Below are 20,131 nucleotides of genomic sequence, written 5' to 3'. Positions count from 1 at the left end.
TCTCCTATCCCGCTGTGCACAAAAATACTCCTTATACAATGTTCGAAAAGTGGAACTCCAAAACATAAATGAAGGACATCGGGTCCAAACCCCGACATGAACAATGGGTGACGTAGGTAACCATCGGCGTACACAGATCGATAGATTACAAACAGTATATATACTTCAAGTATCGTTAGAACCGGCCAGGAGCCCTCCTTCAGAACTACCGACAGCAATCACAACTACGGCGCCTAGGATGAATGCGACGCTTTGTCGCCGGGTATCGTAAATGCGCAGGCAATCAAATAATGAAAAGAGATTGAGGGTGAAAACAGCGCTCAATAGAAAATGAAAAACAGAACATATACCAAGCGAACGCAAAATCGCAGGTTCAATTCGACTCCCGACTGGCGGATGCAGAGGGTCGTTCGTTAGTGTGTGTGTGCATGCGCGTAGATATGTACCTTCACTGGGTTTCAACTTCGTGTTGAAGCCCAGTCAGCGTAGTATGCGTGTCGTATGTGTATGTTGTATGTATAAGCGTTTGATGGTGAATGTATAGCGTCGTACTGTATCCGCATCAGCGTATTATCCCCGGAATCGGCTCAAGCCGGAACCAGAGAGTCAGAGTCCCACTGCCCGGATCTGACACCGGGTATATGCCGCTCGGTGTTATGCCGTACCAGAAACCTGCCAAACCCGGTTGTGCTTCTCCCAGACATTTATCTGTTCGCCGGGCCGAGCCGTCGTACGCAGCAGAGCAGGTGCCAGGTGTTATGCTTATGCCATGCTGTCAGTGCCAAAATGCTGGCTGCCTGTTTAACAGACTGGCATGAAACCCCTCCGTCTCAGAGACCAGCCGCATAAATCTCCTTGCAGCTCCTCCTACTCAACTCCAATCTGTCTCTCCCTCAACTTTTCTTCACTCCATTCACCTAGGGACATTCCCCGCCCCCGGTGTAGGCGTACTCCCCCTAGGCCGAACCCTCTTTCCATCAATAAACAGCGGCTCCGCCGGCTTTTCCATATACCCCGGATCATAGACACCCGCAGCCGCCAAATTAGTTGCCCTCCTCCTCGCCTCAAACTCCGCCCTCTCCTCCTCGTCAAGCGACAATGCCTTCTTCAGCCAGCCAAAGGCACTCTTCTTCTTCTTGATTGCCCCCGAACCACCGGGAGCAGCAGTTCTGATGCTCGCGCCACTGCCCTGTTGTGGGCGTGGGACACCCGAATGGGCGATGGTGTGAGTCGTCAACGCGGAGGAAGAGTGGTTGGGGTTGCTCATCAGGCTGTTGCCGCCAGTCGGGTGAATGCCCATGGCTGACTGGACACCTCCAAGTCGAGGGGGAGCGAAGCTTGGTGTGGTTGGGGGAGCGGGGAAGGAATGCGGGCCGACGGTGCCAGAGGTGTGAGGACGTTGGGGAGGAGAGGCATTGGCGGCCTGCTGAAGTGCTGAATAAGGGCTGGCAGGCACAGGGCGGAAAAACTGGCGATCGGAGTGTGGCGAGGGAATGACGCCGCCATTTTGATAGCGCGCGGCGAACGAAATGTTCGGCGGGGCAAAGTCGCGTTCGAGGTCGGGATCTGAACCATAGGCTGAGTCTGGGGCTTGAGCTTGCTGCGAGGGGAGGGTGATCGGCTGAGTAAAGTTCCTTTGGATCGAATATCCCGGTCGTCCGAGCTCCGGTGCATGCGGCGAGGGCACATTGATCGCACTCGGCGGGGTCGTACGCAGGGAGACACGCTGACGAAGGGACGTCCGATGCTGGCGGGGCTGGGCTTCGGGAAAGTGGTCGGCACCAGAGGCCAGCTCGATCGGGACGAGCTCGGGGGCTTGGGCCGGGTCGGGCCGAGAGGTGCGGGACTCTGGGCGAAGACTCATTCGGGAACCAGAGCGGGAGTCGACACGGGGTCCGATTTCAACGACCTTTGGCCTGATGATCTGCGGCTTGGCGAAAATCTGCTCAACGTGGGGCCTCGCCTGAGCAAAGGTTATTTGGGCGGCAGATGCGACAGATGAGCCAGTAGAGTCCTGCCTGGTGTGTACAGAATCGTGGGTTGCAGCTCTGGGTCGCTGACGGCGTTCTCTCTCACGCAGCTCTCGCTCCCTCTCACGCTCTCGTTCGCGTTCGCGTTCCCTCTCTCGTTCTCTCTCCCGCTCGCGTTCTCTCTCGCGTTCCCTTTCTCTTTCTCTCTCACGCTCCCGTTCCCTCTCCCTCTCCCTTTCACAATCGGGAATAATCCTCGGCGAAGGCTGTGGGGTCGGCGGCTGCGGCGTGTACGTCCTCGGCTGTAAGATATACAGCGGGCTCTTCTCATCCTCCTCGGGCTTGACGGCGTCCGGCTTGGGCACGTCAAGTTTGGGAGCCTCCTTACGGGGCGGCGGCCTCTCGGACAGTCGACGTGGGTTACGAGCCGGCGGCGACGGTGGCGACTTCGGAGTCGAGTCCGGTGATCCTGCCGTCGATGCAGGAGTCAGACGCGGGGACGACTCAGCTGAGGATTCGATCGACTCGGGAGGGGGCGACGGCGATTTAGAGGTCACCTCGAGTGCAGGCGGGGGCGGCGGTGCCTGTGTTGGTGGAGGGACTGCGGCACTGCTGCCTTTTTTTGCTCGTGTTCCTCCTTGGCATCGTGTTTGCCTTCCTTTGCTACCGGCTTCTCGTTATCCGACCCGGGATCCTTCTTGGAATCCTTTTTAGAATCGGGCTCCTGTTTTGACTCCGGCTTAGGTTCTTCCTCGGTCTCCATTTCTGGAGCAGCATCAGCTTTCTTCTCTTTCGACCCCTCCGTGTACTCCCTCGCTTCCTCGGATTGCTCCTTTGGTTCGGGCTTAGACTCCTTGAATTCTTTGGAATCCTTTGGCTTCTCATCTTTTGACTCCTCCGTCTCCTCCTTTGTCTTCGTCTTCTGTTTATCCTTAAGCTCTTCCTTCGGTTCCGACTCCTCCTGCACAGCAGCCAGCTGCTCAGCGAGCGAGAAATCCAAGCTATCGAGCCCACTCAACCGCAACGACAGCCGTGGAGGCGAGCTTGGAATCTGCGTCGGCGGCGGCGACGAAGGCGGTGTCGAGACCGATGCGTCCGACGACCTTGGCGTATGCTGCGGCGACCGGGGCGTACTCGAACCCGATCGCTCTTTCTCCTTCTCCTTTACTTCCGACTGCGACTGCGACTGCGCCTGAAACTGCAACTGGCCTTGCGAACCCGACTGCGACCTAGACTTTTGCTACATCACCATCACATTAGCACAAACGAAACTCCTACGGTTTGGGCGGCCATGGTTTTGTAAACGAAGTCACAAACCCGACATACCCGAGTCGTGCGGCAGCTCACCTCGCGTGCTCTGCGGTCAATCTCCGCAACCATGTCCGACAACCTGACAATCAAAGCGTTCAGGGAGGACCCCTTGGACTGCAGGTCCATAAAGGCGTTGAACCAGCCGTCCGTGTTGCCCTTCATCGCGTCAAACACGTCAATCACCTCCGGGCGCTCGCGACGCCAGCTGCCGTGCTGGTGCTCGGCTAGGTAGATGGTGAACTCTCTGGTGGCTTTCAGACCTTCAGTTAAGTCCTCTGTGGTTTGCCTGAGGGCCATCTGGGTACGGGCCAGGATGTGCTCGATCTGGCGGTTGCCATCCGTGATCTGTTTCCGGTAGCGCTTGTTTTCGAGCATCGTCTCAAAGACATGGATGTTGTCCATGGGTACTTTAAGGTACCCGATGCGGTCGTTGATGTCTCTGATAGCCAGGTCCATGTCTTCGAGAGTCGTCTCGATGAACTCATCCACGTCGTCGATGTGGCCCTGCAGAATCGACACAACCGATATCTGGCTATTGGCCATACCGTGCAACATCAGGTGCACGCCGAAGGAGATCTGGGCGATGAGACGACACAGTTCATGAGTGGTTTGGCCTGGTCGCCGTCTCCAAAGATGTGTGGGCACGGGGTCATCCCGTGCTCCATCTAGTAAGTCCGCTCGCCTCGCTTTAGCATCACCAGTTCGTAACCTTTGTTTTGGTGGTGGGGGTCTTTGTGTTGCCTCCTCAAGAGACTCGATAAACGCCTGCTGCATAGACGGGATCGGATGTTTTGGAGGAGGAGGGGAGCTCGGGGCAGGCTCGGGCTCCTGGTGCCTGATGTCGGGCTGGTCGATGATGGTCATGGTGTCGCCTTCATCCGGGACGAGGTAGATGGGCAGCTGCCCTTCTGTCGAGAGACGTGAGGATGAAAAGGACGGGTATCGTGGCAGAGCCATGGTGGGTGGGGTGAATACTGGTATCAAGGCACTACCTAGATGTATGGAATGTATGTGCGGTATGTCAATATGATACGGTAAGTCGTCGGGAGCCAACGGCCATTGGCCGGCAAGGCACAACAACCCGCGCAGGCGGCAGCCAGCAGGAACTTGTGGCAGCTGCGGTGTCACAGGATATGCGGGAGACACGGGATCACAGCGCAGCGATGTGTGTCAGGGCAGACCAGATCACCGGAGGCGGTGGGAAGGCCAGCCTCTCCGACCAAGCTCAAAGTGTTCGAACGATGCCGTCCGGCGGTGTTACGGTGAGCTGAGCTCTGGTATCCGGGTTGATGAGAACCCGCTTGGGGGCGACGCGGAGCGCGTATTGGTGTCTGGCCCGAGGGTTGTGAGACAGAAGCAGATGGTAGAACTCAGCAGCTGTCACGGACGGCAGCCGGAAGAGACATAATGCTGCTGGACCCCAAAGGCCGAAGTTGTGCGAGAGCGGGAAGAGGCGGTAGACAGGCAATATGGCGGCCGAGTAACCTGGATAGAAGCAGTTGTGGTGACACGGACACAGATCGGGGCTCGCAGATTGAAAAGGGGTGAAAGCTCAGGACGCAGTTTTAGGCCAACTGCGGAGGTATTTCCTTGCGCAGCCGTGAATGATTGCTTGAGTGGTTGACTGGCTGACTGGCTGACCGACAGCTCCAGGGGTTGCTGTAGGTATCGTATGTAGTGTGCGAGCGGTATGTGGGTGAGTGAGGTGTGAGGTGTCAGCGTCTGCTGGGTCCCTGACGTGGACGTGCGTGTACGTGATAAAGCTTGGCGGTTGAGCTGCAGAGGCTAGGCTCCTGCAGCCTGGAGAGGTATGTTGACGACTGGGTTCAGCTGAAAGAGAGAAACAACAGCAGCAGAAGGAAGGTGAGCGAATGGGCTGACTCCAGCAGCAGCGAGCGAGCGAGCGAGGTGAATATGACAGAGAGAGCGAGGGGAGCAACACTGGAAAGGCACAAAATCAACGAAATCAGCGATCGATGTCAAGCCCTCACTCCACCCGCAGGGAACTATTGAAGCAGCGACGCATTCGCCAGCAACGAGGGAACACAACTCGTCGGACTGGTCGGTTCGTTCCTGGGGGAACCGGGTGACGCCCTGCAGCAGCCAGATGCTCCTCTTGGATCCCTGGAGCCCTGGGTCCCCCTCCCCTGGATCCTGGCGCTTCCTCTGTGTGCGATCTCGTGCTCTACGAGGAAAAAAAAATAAGGTGGGTGTGGTGCCGTCATGGTAACGTAGTAGCGGTTGCGCTAGCCTAGCGTTCTCCATACTGTGCGGCCGGGCGTGTTCCAGAGAAGTCTAGCTTTCCCCTTTCCAGGCCTGCAGCGCGCTGGGTGGCGGCCACTGGGCACCTTGCTGGCGGGCGCTGCCCCTCATCCAATCTTCCGCTTTTCTCCCCTTTCCCATCTCAATTTCTCTCGCCAACAGAGATGGACCCTCCCATCATTTTTCCTCATTTTTCCCATCATCACCGAGCAGCCTCTGTGATCCCATCCAGCTGGGTTACAGCGCAGGATGGCGACCATGGTGTGGTGATCAGCACTTCGCCCACCACGCCTACCCTCCCATAACTTGCCACGGTATATCATGGCGAACACATACATATCACTCAGTATGTGTACACAATAGTGTATACATATCGCCGTTGGATGGCGATCATTGCAGCTATTAGCGTGTCCAACCAAATGGATGGGCATTAAGCAGGGTAGGGCGGCGGCGCACATGCGAACAATTTTTGGAGGTGAAAGCTTCGATGGCGCCTGGCCCCAGCAGACTCCTGCGGGCTTCTGCGGGCCCCAGTGCGGAATGCATGACCTGGACCAATCAGAATGCCTGCAGTTGGCTCGAAAGAGTTGGTGGGGCCGACTCGCTGCTGCTATGGGCCCTCGAGCTGAGCTGTTGTGGATGTGCAGCACAGTTCGGAGGGGGGAACTGGACTGTGCCACAATATTCGTCACCGTTGTCCCTCTGCTCTGCGGTTCATCGTCAGCAACTCCTGCGAGCACTGCCCAGTGCCAATCGATAGGGGGGATGGCAGCATGTCAGGAGATTGCGGCGGATAGCAGAGAAATAGCATAACGATGTATTGCAATTGATTGAGAGTAACGGCTGAGAATATTGGCGACGAAGCTGCAGGTTTTGAAGGAGCATTTCCCGCTCAAATTTGCAATAGCTGTTTCAGGCTGCAACTCTGAGAGATTCCCACTCCTTCCTCTTCGGCTGCTCAGCTGCTCTCCTCGCCTGCACGTGCAGCTTCCTCTCTGCCCTCGGCTGCTTCGCGATGCTGCACCTTGCGGTCTTGGAAGACCGTGCGCGCTGACCCGGACTCGCCAACTGCCGCGAGGCCGTTGATTTTCTGGAATTCAAAGATCGACGGTCTTTCCAATTCTCATTTTTTTTCCCCTTCTCCTCTTTTACACCAGGAAAGCCCAGCTCGCTGATGCAGTCATCCACAAGAACCGCAACAACGCTCACAGCACCATGGCGCCGATTGCGATCCCAGCTTCCCGGGACGCACGCTTTCCGCCCTGAGTCCCGATTGGCTGCTGTTTACACCACGGTCACAGCATCGAGCTCTACTCCGGTGTCCAAGCCGACAATGCCTGCACCAACACAATGACCCCTCATCAGACAGTCGCATCGCCTCTAGCTCACATCTACCGATATCCACTGCCGTGTCCCTTAAGTCTTGGGCAGCATTGGACCTAGACGAAGAGTTCCATCGGCCGAAACCTGCGACGCTGATCGAGCTCGTGATGGAAGGCGAAACATGGAAGCTTGGATCAGCCTTTTTTCGGGGGGGGGGGGGAAGGGGAGGGAAAGGCTTCCTGGCTTTTGTGCTGTTGGCACCCGACCGTGTGGCTGCTTTAACAAATGACAGTATGACAGTTAAGGCTGAGCAATGCCTTCTTTAATGGCCCTAACGCCGCAGTTGTTAGCTCTTCTTTTTACGGATTTAGAATTCCTGAGCTTGGGATGCCAATGAAGCATTCGTAAGCTCGCAAGCTTCGCCCGATGGGCTGATAATCGCAGTCGCCAAGACCGCGATTCTGGGGCTCACCAAACCGGCGGAACAGCAAATATTCATCCCCTGCCCTCCCCTGCAATCTCCTCCGCGACGGCAGCATCTCGATCTTGCGATCTTGTGACGACGTCTTCGAGATTAGGACAACGCTGCTAGAGTGGAGTTGCTAAAGTTGCACGGCTGAACTTGAATCTGTCTGCAATCCTTCTAGAACATCCATCCAGCAGCATTACGATTCTCAAGTTGACTCGATAAAGCCCTTCAACATGGCTCGTAATTTATTCAAGTTCGGGGTCGATCCCTGGGATCCCACGCACCGCTTCGAGACATCGTGGATTCTATCGCCGTTTGCGCTCTTTTGCTGCCGGGCATTGCTTGTACGTCATGGCCGTGCAACTCCACAACAATCTCCATCTTTCAGCTCCAGAATCCCACTGCCATCCATGCATTCGTTATGAACACTGGGGAACTTGATGTTTCCTGCTAACACCTTCCTTCTATGTAGAGCCTCTACGCCTTCGCAACCCTCCTCACAATCCTCATCTACGACTGCATCCACTCGCCCGAGCACTGCGCCGAATCGCGCGCCACATTTAGCTACTTCACCCACCTGACCTACTGGGGCCTGGCCTTCTACTTCCTTGTCTCTGCCGTGCACACCTTCACCTATGCCCGCTCCGGAATCCCACTCCTCGCCAAACTGCCCCGCCCGCTGCAGGCTTTACATTCCCTCTTCTACACCACCGTGACCGTCTTCCCTTTCATCGTGACCATCGTCTACTGGGCCCAGCTCTACGACGGCCACTGGTACACCGAGGTGTTCCGCGGCTGGAGCAACGTCTCGCAGCACGCGCTAAACAGCGCCATGGCATTGTTTGAGATTATTGTGCCGCGGACGGAGCCGCCGTTGGCGATCCATATGTTGTGGTTGATCATCATCCTCGCGCTGTACCTATGTGTCGCGTATGTGACGTACGCAGATAAAGGTTTCTATACGTACAACTTTCTGGATCCTGAGGAGCAGGGCGCGATGTTGGCGGCGTGGATTGTGGGGATTGCGGTTGGTTGTTGCATTTTGTTTGGGGTTGTGTGGGGGCTGATTTGGATGAGGAAAAAAGTTACGGAGGAGAAGTTGGGGTTGAAGGGGAAATTTTTTGGGGGCGCGACGGCAATGGAGGATGCTTCGTCGAGTGTGGTGAGGGAGTTGGAGGAGGGCAAGCATGAGGGGAGCGTGCCGCTGGAAAATAGGTGAAGTAGTGGTAGGTGGTGAGGTAAGTGTTTTGAAGTAGAAGGGTTGACATACCTGGCTGGGCCAGGCATGTTTGGAGATAGGAGAGATCCAGTAGTTATATGACACTTAAAAACATGAATATCATATTCGAGGTCTCTGAATCCAAGGTCCTTGAAGCGCCGCGTGCGACAGACGCAATGTAAACCGTCTACAGAAGCCTATTGCGCTAACAGGTCCTCCCCTGATTCACTTATACCCAGTCATCGTGCTCAAGACTTGTCACAAATGATCGATATCTGGATATCAATCGCACTGAGCTTTTTCCTGCAAACTGTATACGACGCTACCTATACACAGCGAGTAGTCTGCTCGAAGGCGTCTTCCCTATCCGCGCGTTTCGAGCACCCGCGACCAGTCAGAAGAGCACAATTGTTTTCGAGTTTGACAGTCATCGGTAATACTGCGAAATCATACTTGTTCAAAGCTCAATAGCATAACTTGTTCTTATGTTCCATTCTTTCTGTTGCAGGATTTTCAAAAGCTTGAAGTTTCGGCTATGTTACGATTCATTGTTGGATCTCACTTTGGGAGGGTCTGTCCTTCAGTGGGAGAGAGGTTTCAGTAGTCTCCTAACTTCCTTCCAACGCTGCTGTGTAAAATCAAATCCTCTTGGCGTATCGACCCCATCAACCAGCAATTGATTCGCTCATTCAAAAAGATCGACCGACTTGGAGTTCCATACTTGCCTGCAAAAACTCAATGATGCCCCGAACACATCAGCCCGTCAAAGCACAAAAGCAAGCGGCCCGGGGCGGTTTATCTCAAAGCTTCGGTGGATTCGGTGCATTCTGCTGCATTAAGCAGGCAGCTTCTTCTCGCTTCTGATTGGCTAGACTTGATAAACAGTGGATCAGCGCCTGTCCCATCTCGGCAAGGAAGCTTCCGAATTCCGCTCACTTCGCTATCGTCATCCGGGGAGCGATGGGCAGAAGCTTATCGGTATCGGCGCGGTGACGCTGATTCGCATCTAATGTCGCCAGATGACGCAGATGGTCGATTTAACGCTAGATTTGACCTGCAGGTTGGGAGGGGGATGTAGCGGTGTTTAAGGATCATTCTTTGTTGCAAGGATTTATTAGAAGCTGAAGCCGCTAAATCGAGAAAAGGTCATCATCGCGGGAAATTGTCTCAACTAATGAAAGCAACCACAAAGTGACACTTTCACAAGTCACCATTCCCACTATCACCATCGCCATCCTTATCACCAGCCTCACCTCCTCCCTCCCGCGCAAACAAACCCTCATCATGAGCTCCTACGAAGAGCCAAACAACCCCGAACTCGAGTCCTTCCGCCAGCAATGGCGGGCCGAGGTCCAGGCTAGAGCCGCTCGACACGCATCCTCATCTCAACGTCAGCAACATCACCAACATCATGAATCCCACGCTGGACCCTCCTCCACATCCCCCGCCCAACCCATCCGAGTCACAACCCCGCGGGGTAAGCCCCCTGCGTCAGCGAAGAAGACAGTCGTTAAGGATTCTGAGGACGACTACGTCCGGTCGCAGCCGTTTGATGAGCCCGTTCACGCAGCAGGAGCTGCTCAAGGGGAGAAGGGCAAGGGCGCAGCGGGTACGCAGCAAGAGCCGGTCACGGCGCTGGAACATTATGAACGGGCTGTGGAAAAGGAGGCGGCAGGGAATCTGGGGGAGAGTTTGAGGTTGTATCGGAAGGCTTTTCAGGTGAGTTGTTGTCGTGTCCATCCATGTGTTGGCATGGGGATGAAGGAGAATGAGGGGCTGATGTGATGGGAACCAGATGGACGACCAGGTCGACCAGAAGTACAGGAACAAGCACTTCCCCAAAAAGCCTGCGCCGGTTTCTTCCTCAACTTCTGCAACTGGGGCAGGTTTTAAGACAACCCCAACCTCTACGCAAAAGCAAGAACCTTCACAACCCATTCCCCTCAAAGACCTCATCGAAAGCTTCTCCTCCCTGACCATCACCCCCGCGCCGCCCGTCATCGAGGGCACGCCCCCTCCCCCGTGCCCAATCGCCTCCCTCCCCGAGGAAATCCTCGTCCAAATCCTTGAAGACGTCGCCATCAATGACGTCGGCGACTTCGTTCGCCTTTCCCTCGTCTGCAAGCGCTTCGCTTACCTAGTCGCCACCGAAGACCGCATCTGGCGACGCATCTGTTTGGGCTCTGAGTTCGGCTTCGGCGGCATGCATTACTACTGGCAGTGTCAGATCACCTGGGAGCCGTTGACCGAGGCCGATCTGATCCGCGAAGCGGAGGAGTCCTCCAACGCTCAAGATGACCCCAATACCTCGGGAACGACCACCCCAACGACAACAACATCATTTCCAGCCCCAGCCCTGACATTAGCAGCTCGCGCGCGCCTCCACGCCGAAGAAAAGCGCGCTGTAACCCTCGCTTTTTACAACTCACCCTTGTACTCCTCCTCCTGGCAACGCATGTGGCGTCTGCGCCCGCGCATCCGGTTTAATGGAGTCTACATCAGCACGGTGAACTACATGCGACCCGGCCTGGGGGTCAACCAAGTGACCTGGGGCGCGTCGCCGATCCACATTGTGACGTACTACCGGTATTTAAGGTTTTTCAGAGACGGGACGGTAATCAGCCTGTTGACGACCGCCGAGCCGGGGGAGGTGGTGCATCATCTTACGAAGGAGTACGTTGCGCAGTTTGCGGGGCAAAATAACATCCCCGCCGGGGCGAACTTGCCCGGGGCGGTGATGAGGTCTGCGTTGAAGGGACGGTGGAGGATGGCACGGGAGGGAGAGAACCCGGGGGCTTCGTTGAGCGAGATTGAGGGGGATGTGATTGTTGAGACGGAGGGAGTGAGTAAGTATTTCTATAGGCTGGATTTGACGCTGGCGACGGCAGGGAAAGGGGCGAGGAATAATAAGTTAGTTTGGAAGGGGTTCTATAGTTATAATACGCTGACGGGTGACTGGGCCGAGTTTACGCTGAAACATAATAAGCCGTTTTTCTTTAGTAGGGTGCGAAGTTATGGGGTGAAGGGGGCGTAGGAGAGGAGAAGTTGGTCTTGAGGGAGTTGTTGTTTTAGGGGGGAGGGGGAGGGGTGGGTTACAGGCTAGATAGGGACAGAAATGAGTGGAATAGGAAACAGTAATGACATACAACACACACTCTCAAAGTCTCATAAGTAATTAGGGTTCTAATATTGTGCTTTCGACTCGAGCTGTCCTTGTTGCGACGTTGATCACCCTCATCTGGGCGGTGCTAGGCCTAGGCTTGGGAAAAAGGGGTTCAGGGGCTGTTGACAAGGGTCCCCCGCAGCACATGACGCCAACTGGCCAACCGCTACGCGGAGTCGCGACAGGGCATTGACAACTTGACAACCTCGAGCAAGCAAATGTCTGCGGCGAGCAGCTCGACAAAGAATAACGAACTTTCAGCCAAACACCCAAAACTGCGAGCTCCCCCTCACCTCCGGATCCGCAATCTTTGCCCTCTGACCCGGTGAGTCCGAAGATGTTCTAAGCGACACGAAGATCGCACAAAGAATCGCTGCATCTCAACGCCAGCGACCCTGCCTTCAACCAACTTCAACACCAACGCCAACGCCAACACTACACCTCTCTCCTACACAATGACCCCTAGACAAAAAGGAGGAGGCGGCAGCGGCGGGCCGATATCCTTCTTCAAAAGCGTCTACGACCTCGAGACCCTCGACACGCGCTTTGTGGTGCCAGCCTCCGTCCCCTACCGCGCCGCCGTCGCCGACCCGTCTTTTGGCAAGCCCGACAAGCGTGCGACGGCCCCCAGATGGCATACATTTGAGTTTTGGGTGTATTATCTGGTGTTTGCGACCGCCGTGCCATATATGTTTTGGGTGGCGTATGATGTGTCGAGACGTGAGTACTAGTCTGCAAGAGAGGGGGGAACAGACAAGAGGGGTTGACACAAGACAGCGGAGGATCCTAGGTATAAGAAGTATCAGAAGTACTTGTCTGATGGTTGGATTCCGGGGAGGAAGATTGTAAGCCTCTACAACCCCTCTCCTCCCCCCCCCCGGTCCCCGCCCTTCAGCCTTCAGAGCGTCATTCAAGACAGGAGGGACGAAGCTAACCATCACCAGGACGTCTCCGACGCGCAATACCACACCTTCCGCACAAACCTGCCCTACATGGCGCTGCTGCTCATCCTGCATCCCCTTGCTCGCAAGCTCTGGAACACTCTAGTCCATCCCATCCCCGCCGACGCAGCTACCTCCCCCTCCGAAGCGGCCGCCGACCTGCGCCAGCGCCAGCGCACCTCTTTCGACTATGCCTTCGCCCTGCTCTACCTTGTCGCCCTGCATGGGTTCTCCGCAGCTAAGATCCTGCTGATCCTGGCGGCGAATTATAGGCTGGCGACAAGCCTGCCGAAAAGGTGGATCCCTGTTGCGACGTGGACGTTTAATATCTGCATCTTGTTCGCCAATGAGTTGTGTCAGGGCTATCGGTTTAGGGATATGGCGATGTTGTGGACGGGGCCAGTTAAGAAGGGTGATCCGGTCCCGCCGGTGGTGCAGCTAGGTAGATGGTTGGATCGGCATGGGGGGTTGATTAATCGCTGGGAGATTTTGTTTAACATTACTGTTTTGAGGCTGATCAGCTTCAATTTGGATTACTACTGGAGCTTGGACAGGAGGGCATCCAGTCCGATCGAGGTTCGTCTTGTCCCCTCCCACTTCTGTCTCTACCGAAACAAATCTAATGTCCCCAAGAAGAAACAACTAGACCCCTCCTCGCTCTCCGAACGCGACCGCGTTGCCCTCCCCGCCCCCTCTCACGCCTTCACCTTCCGCACCTACCTCGCCTACGCCATCTACGCACCTCTCTACCTCACCGGCCCTATCCTCACCTTCAACGACTACATCTCCCAATCGCGGCACCGCCCTGCGACCATCTCCGGCGCTCGCACCCTCCGCTACGGCATCCGCTTCTTTTTGGCGCTATTAGCAATGGAAATCATTTTACATTATGACTACGTCTGCGCGATCAGCAAGGCCCGGCCCAATTGGTCCTCCTATACCCCGGCGCAGCTCTCACTACTCTCTTACTTCAACCTGCACCTAATCTGGCTCAAGCTCCTTCTCCCCTGGCGCTTCTTCCGACTCTGGTCCCTTACAGACGGGATTGATCCCCCCGAAAACATGCTCCGCTGCGTGAGCAACAATTACTCGACTCTCTCCTTCTGGCGCGGGTGGCATCGTAGCTACTATCGCTGGCTCCTGCGATACATCTACATCCCGTTGGGCGGCACCGACTTCTCGAGTGCCGCCAAGGCAGTCAAGAGCGTGGTGACGTACCTGACGGTCTTTACTTTCGTTGCCCTATGGCACGACATCAAGCTTAACCTCCTCGTCTGGGGATGGCTGATCGTACTATTCTTCCTTCCCGAGATTGCAGCTAACTATCTATTCCCCAAACGGAAGTGGGAGGCTGCGAGGCCGACTGCGTACAGGATGTTGTGCGGGGTTGGGGCGGTGGGGAATGTGTTGATGATGATGATGGCGAATTTGGTTGGTTTTGCCGTGGGACTGGACGGGTTGGAGAGTATTATCAAAGGGATTTTTAGGGAATATCAGGGATTGGTGTTCTTAGGGACCGCGTGTGGAGCGTTGTTTGTCGGGATACAGGTTATGTTTGAGATTCGGGCGGGAGAGTTGAGGAGAGGGGTAAATTTGAAGTGTTGAGGGTTGTACCAGTGTGTGTGTGTGTGTGTGTGTGTGTTGTGTGTGTTTGTGTGTATGTGTGTGTGTTCGGGTTTGGGTTCTTGTTAGGAGTCATTAAGATTTTTGTTAGAAAGCAACAGATAGAGTTGGGAGATCTGCGAATACTAATTGTGTGTATTCTTCACCCATCACATCCCTTCGCAAATGTCACTTGTTACATTCTATATCTTTACACTGTCTAGCCAAGTCCCTAGTTAGCTGCTAGACCAGACCACATTTTTCTCTAACGCCCAAGGCCAATCCCAGGACCCATTGATTGGTTGTCTTGTTATGGTAGCAGTACATGACCCCGTACTATGCAAGTCCTTCAAACAGTTGCTTCTACAACATACGGTAAGACCTATGCACGCCGCTGCCGCTGTTGCCAACTTCTGCTGTATACATACATACATACAGTTTATTTGCTTTTTTGAGCCCCCTTTTTCATATCTTTTTTTTATTTAGTTTTCTCTACCCGAACCTTCTTCCCCCCCCCCCCCCTTTTCTTTTCCCCCCAAAACAACCCCCGTTCAGTCAGCAACAACAAATACCTAAACGTTATTGCCATTCCCAGCGTTGGTCTCTTCAGCGAGAAGCCCGGAAGAAGAAACATCCACCGGCGTAAGGGCCTTATCCTCATCCGGAATTTCCCCTACCTTCCCATTCCCATTCCCATTCCCATTCTCCTTCTTCTTCTTCCCAAATCCGCTCAACCACCTCACCGGCGCCTTAGCCTCCTTCGGCGTGCTGCTCCCTGCTCCACCAACGGGAGTGGCACTACTGCTGGTGCTACTCTTCCCTCCGGAACTCAGCGTCGGAGCGAGGGCAAGGTGATGATGGTTATGGCTACTGGACGCAGTGCTGGAGGCTGATACAGACAAGATACTGTCGAAGCTGCGGCCAAGGAAGCTCAGCGAGCCGTTTTCTTCATTCAGGTCGTCGAAGTCGCTCGATCTGTCGATCGACACCCTCTTGTCCGAGCCCCCATTCTGAGTCCCAGCGCCGGTAGCCGCGCTGCTCGTATTCGAAGCCTTCTTGAACAGTCCACTACCAAACTTACTGGAGCTGCTCTTGCGGAACAACTTCCTGACGACATTGCTGCTACCGCTAGTTTGGCTTGCGGTGTCGTCCTTGTAGGAACTGGACAGCCCACTGATTATGCTAGCGGGTTCGGAGGGAGTGTTGGAGAAGGATTGATCCAACGAAAGCGAGTCGCGGGATTCGGAGACGGCGGAGGTGTGCGTGTGTACGGAGATTGCGTCGCGGGACATACGCGGTTGGAGAGGGGAGGAGTCTAGGTCGAAGATGCCACTACTGGCGACGGAGGCGGGGGTTGTGTCCGGGGTCTTGGTCTTGTCTTTGGCAGAGGAATCCTTACTCTCCTTGGCCTTGGACGAAGACTTGTCCTTGTCCTTCTTGTGGTGGTCAGCCTTAGCCTTGTCTTTCTGGTCCTTGCCGTCCTTGTCCTTATCAGGCTTGGACTTGAACAGCGAGCCAATAAAGGCCGGCGCGTTGGGATTGAGACGGCCCAGCGCCGCTTTACTCTGGTTCTGATTCTGGGCCTGCGTCTGAACAGGTGGTCGACTCCCAATGACCCCCACGTCCTTCACATTCGGCACCATCTCCTCGCCCAGGATCTCATCCTCGGCCGATGCCAGGCTCGTTTTCAGTGCCGACGGCGAGCCATGGAGGGACGGCCTGCGCGAGGGGTTCCTCGACCATGACACATCAGGCGACCACAGCCGGCTCTGTTTCTCACCACCGAGCGGGCCCCAGATCGAGTTCGACTCAGTTGACGGGCGCGGGAACTCGGTCGAGGCGATGCTAGCGGGCCTCGGGCTGCTGGGGTCGCGCTCGCCGAAAAGGCTGCTGCGGGAGGAAGAGAAGGGGTTCAGACTGCGTGAGAAAAGGCGGGAGCCCGGAGCCGCCGCGGTGGCATGGGAATCACCACTGCCGCTGCCGCCACCGCCGCCGATCTCGGGTCCGACTGAGTTACGATTGAACACATTCCAGGTGCTGGACAGGCTGACGCGGCGCTTGTTGCCCACTTCTAGGTCGTCGGTCTGCCTAGGGAAGGACTGGCTCTGCGAGGGCTTGAGGCTGCCGAGCAGCGGGCCTTCATTCTCCAACGTTTTGGTAGGACCAGACCGTTGGAAAGAGAAGAAGCCGCTCAGCTTGTTGCGAGGTTGCTCCGACGCGGCGGGCGATGGGATGCTGCCGGGCCCGTGGAGCGAGAGCCTGTCGGCGGTGTCGTTCTGGAAGGCTGGGAACGGCAGGTTGCTGCTGGAGCCGTGCGGGCTCGAAAACAGGTTCTGGGATGACTTGCCAGACGATGCTGGCGACTTGGGGGCATTGTCGGGGGTCATTCGCTGGCGGGGCAGGACCGGGAATGGATCCGGGTCGAAGCGCGAAACTGGGTTAGGGCCATCATCGTCGATATCTGCCAAGATGTTGGACGGCAGAAGAGCGGTGGCTGATGGGCTCAGCGGCGCAGTTCTGCCGCTCAGGTCATCGTGACGGCTCGGGATGTCAGTCGAGAGGTTCATGAATGGGCCGGGAGCGAAGCCGGGAGGGGCATTGGCAGAGCGAGCGCTGGAGAACCCTGCGGGAGCAGGCACTGACATAGCTGGGTCCATCTGGGTGTAGGCTGGCATGGGCTGCGGCATAGAGACGCTGGAAATCGAATTGCTAGGTCGAGTCCGTCTCTTGAGCTGGGACAGCGCAGTAGGGTCGTAGTCCATGGGAGGGGGAACGCCCGGCTGTGCATATAACCCGTAGGGGGGCTGGGGGATGTGTTGGATCTGCATGCTGAGGATGCGCAGCTGCTCGTCCAGGCTTCTAGCCCGCCGAGTTTCAAAAGCCAGAGCATCCTGCAGCTCTCTCTGCTTCCGATACCACTCCCTCCTGATCTCCTGTAGCTTCTCGCGCCATTCACCAGGGTCCTCATCCCCTCCGGGCAGATGCTTCCGGGCCTCTTCGAGCTCTCTGACCTGCTCCCTCTTCTCCTTCAGCTCTTGCTCCAGGCGCGAGCACTCCGCCAGCAGACTATCGTTTTCTGCCCGAAATTGCTCCACCTTTTGGTCTCGCTCTTCCTCCATCTCCTTCATGGTCTCTGCGAAACTTTCACGCTCCTTGACCATCTCCTCCACGCCTTTCTCCCACTTGGCGATACTATCGTAGAGCTTCTCTCGCTCATTCCTCTTCTCCTTCAACTGCTTCTCCTTCTGCGCCTTGCGCTGCAAGGCATTGCGCATGGCGCGCTCCGTAGAGTGCACGTCCTTCCTTAATCGCTCTGTCTGCTCTTCCTTTTTCTTCTGCTCCTTTCTCTTCTCCTGTTTATCCGCCTCGAGCTCCTCTAGTAACAACCTATTGTCAGCCTCCTCCTTCGCAATCTGGGCCAGCACATCCTCGGTCTCTTGTCGGATCTTCTCGAATTTCTCTGTCAACTCGGGTAAGGTCTGCTCAGGGTCCTCGGAGGGCTCCTCGCGCGGTGGCGGCTGCTGATCGATACTCGTCGTGGAAGGCGAATGGCGTCGTGTAACTGTATTACGGCGAGGGCCGGAGCCTCCACCAGAGTGTCCATCCCGGGCTGGGGTGACCACTGGTTCCTGGACGGTAGGTACCTCAAGAGCAGGGAAAGGGACTCGGCCGCCCGAGCTGTCGTCGCCCGCATCGCCTGATGCTGTGCTGCGGGGCTCTTCGGGGGTAAAACTCGATGGGAGACGAGAATTGCCGAGCTGAGGCCGCCCGTCGCGGCCAAAGGTCCGCAGTCGGATCACCCGGCTGCCTGCTTGGAAGTTGTTCGAGCCGACGGCGATGACGCGCACATTGTAGAAGTGGTCCGGCTTCAGGCCGCTGACAACGATTGCGGGCTCCTGGTTGGCAGACACCTCGCCAACTGAGACTGTCAGTGTTGGTTTTTCTGTGAAGGAGCTTGGAGCCACTCACCAACCACGCCATTGACCTGGATCAGGAACTTGGAGACAGATCGGTTCGGCGGCGGGCGAGTCCAGTTGATGGTCGCAGCGTCAGATCGAATGCCGGCCAACGACACATCCGGAGGATCGGGCACGTCGACACCCAGGATGTTGATCAACTCGGGCACAGGCTTCCACAGGGTCTGCCAAGTCCTCCGCAGCAACCTGAGGAGAAGAGTAAGCTTCGAGGTCGCAAGCGGGGGTACGACGGTCGCAGATCGCGGGGCACGGACTAAGGGGCGCGCGACCGCGACCGAGAGCACGGGCGACAGTCAAACAAACAGCAGCAATGTTAATAACGTACCATACGACAGCGGCGCCGGTCAGCAGCATGTTGGAGTGCTTCGCGATCAGTAGATGCAAGCGCAGGGCAGCGACGGCGTCGACTGCGGCGGCGTAGATGGAAAAGGAGATCTCGCGGGACAAGTCGGGCGCCACAACCCAGCCGAGTAGGGCGACGCCAACGGCGGCAATCAGGTTGAAGCGGGCGGTCTTAGGCTCCCGGAAGCACCAGGCGAGGCTAGCCGAGATAATGAGGATCGTGGGCACCAGCGACGGCCAGGAGATCCATGACATAGCCGCGATCGTAGTGGCAGCGCTGCGGTCGGTCGAGAGGGGGTCGCAGAGGCCGGCGAAAGAGGGGATGTTATCGTCGTCTGGTGAGGTCGTCGTCGTCGTGACAGCTTCGAGTCGCGCAACGGGAAAACAGCGGGAGGAATCAGAGGCGTGCAAGTTGGAGAGGAGTTGTAAAGACATGGAAGGGGGAGAGGAGCCGGAGGGGAGGGAATGCGGATGAGGAGAGGATATGGAGGGTCTTGTTGTCGTCGCAAAGGGAGAGTAAGGCACCCTGGAGGGGAAGGATGAGAGGAGAGGGAAAAAAAAAAGGACAAAAAGAAAATAAAAAAAAATACACTTAGAGAGTGTGCCCAATGTCCAGTCTTCCCGTCTTCCCCGGCGGCCGACAGATTCGCTTCCACTTGGCCCGCCCGCCTTTGTCTGCGTCCGGCGTCCGGTGTCAGTCACGCATGGACAGTGGTGAAAAAAATGGAGACGTTTGCCGGCGCCAGACATTCATGGATGGAGGCACCACCCAGTCGACCAGTCAGCATTGGCGTTTGATTCAAGCCGCCGAAGGCTGCTCTGCTTGTTGCGTGGTGGAGCTGCTACCAAGCCAGATGTGGCTTGATCAGGGTGGTCAGTCTGAGCCACAGTGACAGCTGACGGGTGGCACTTCAAGCCGCTGGACCCTCGGGCTGACAGGTTGATGATTCGTGAATCGCTGCTTCACTGCTCCAAAATTCTCCCAACTCAATGAACTTTTCTCTCCCTCTTTTGTGATCAATGCCACTGTCAGACTCCAACCCCCCTCAATCAGCATGTTTATGATCAGCCTCTCGAATATTGTGATGGCACTGCACAGCAGACATCGTGCTGCTGCATGAGCACCGATGGTCCAATCTCATTGCTGCCCGCTTCCGCTGCATGCCCCTCGATTTTCAGATCGAAGCAATGGCGTTTGCCTCTCCGTCCAATGCTCTGATGTGCGGCTCTCCTTGGTTAAACCACCCCTCGTTGCCGCCTTTGAGAGGTGCAGTGTCTGACGCATAGTTGCATGTAATATACCTACGCAGCTAGGCTTAGTATCAAGCCCGATTACCTTATTCATGTGCCTTTCTGCCTGGGAACCAACAGGATGTTTCGAAACAACAAACAGCCAATGCTCTCAGCAAAGTTGAACTTGACCGTTTATATGATGTTCGAGGTGTAGCCTTATGCAACACGTATTGACACAGATCTTTGTGTACGACAAGGGAGACGCATGATTTAGCTTGGCACAGCCCGATCCCACCGCCAGGACGAGTCAGTTGACAGG

The 20,131-nt window shown here is 56.1% G+C and overlaps 4 protein-coding genes across 4 annotated transcripts; 2 read left to right on the top strand and 2 right to left on the bottom strand.

The window, feature by feature from the left end:
* Positions 1-913: 913 nt before the first annotated feature.
* On the bottom strand, positions 914-4,238 carry CTHT_0060760 (uncharacterized protein; the record flags this gene model as incomplete). Its single annotated transcript, XM_006696329.1, has 3 exons — positions 914-2,554; positions 2,638-3,210; positions 3,297-4,238. The coding sequence occupies 3 exons, from the start codon at positions 4,236-4,238 to the stop codon at positions 914-916; spliced, it is 3,156 nt and encodes a 1,051-aa protein (XP_006696392.1).
* A 3,330-nt stretch (positions 4,239-7,568) lies between these two features.
* Positions 7,569-8,554, top strand: CTHT_0060750 (uncharacterized protein; the record flags this gene model as incomplete). The annotated part of the gene is made up of 2 exons (XM_006696328.1): positions 7,569-7,679; positions 7,808-8,554. 2 exons carry the CDS (start codon positions 7,569-7,571, stop codon positions 8,552-8,554), a joined length of 858 nt encoding a protein of 285 aa, XP_006696391.1.
* A 1,284-nt stretch (positions 8,555-9,838) lies between these two features.
* CTHT_0060740 (putative glycerol transporter protein) lies at positions 9,839-14,263 on the top strand (the record flags this gene model as incomplete). Its single annotated transcript, XM_006696327.1, has 4 exons — positions 9,839-10,273; positions 10,350-11,400; positions 12,108-12,437; positions 12,495-14,263. The coding sequence occupies 4 exons, from the start codon at positions 9,839-9,841 to the stop codon at positions 14,261-14,263; spliced, it is 3,585 nt and encodes a 1,194-aa protein (XP_006696390.1).
* A 569-nt stretch (positions 14,264-14,832) lies between these two features.
* On the bottom strand, positions 14,833-19,014 carry CTHT_0060730 (fibronectin type 3 domain-containing protein; the record flags this gene model as incomplete). The annotated part of the gene is made up of 3 exons (XM_006696326.1): positions 14,833-18,179; positions 18,230-18,423; positions 18,563-19,014. 3 exons carry the CDS (start codon positions 19,012-19,014, stop codon positions 14,833-14,835), a joined length of 3,993 nt encoding a protein of 1,330 aa, XP_006696389.1.
* Positions 19,015-20,131: the final 1,117 nt, after the last annotated feature.

This window comes from Thermochaetoides thermophila, assembly GCF_000221225.1.
Source record: "Thermochaetoides thermophila DSM 1495 unplaced genomic scaffold scf7180000011821, whole genome shotgun sequence".
NCBI lineage: Eukaryota > Fungi > Ascomycota > Sordariomycetes > Sordariales > Chaetomiaceae > Thermochaetoides > Thermochaetoides thermophila.
The sequence above is the reverse complement of the archived record's forward strand: the minus strand, read 5'-3'. Positions and strand labels throughout refer to the sequence as shown.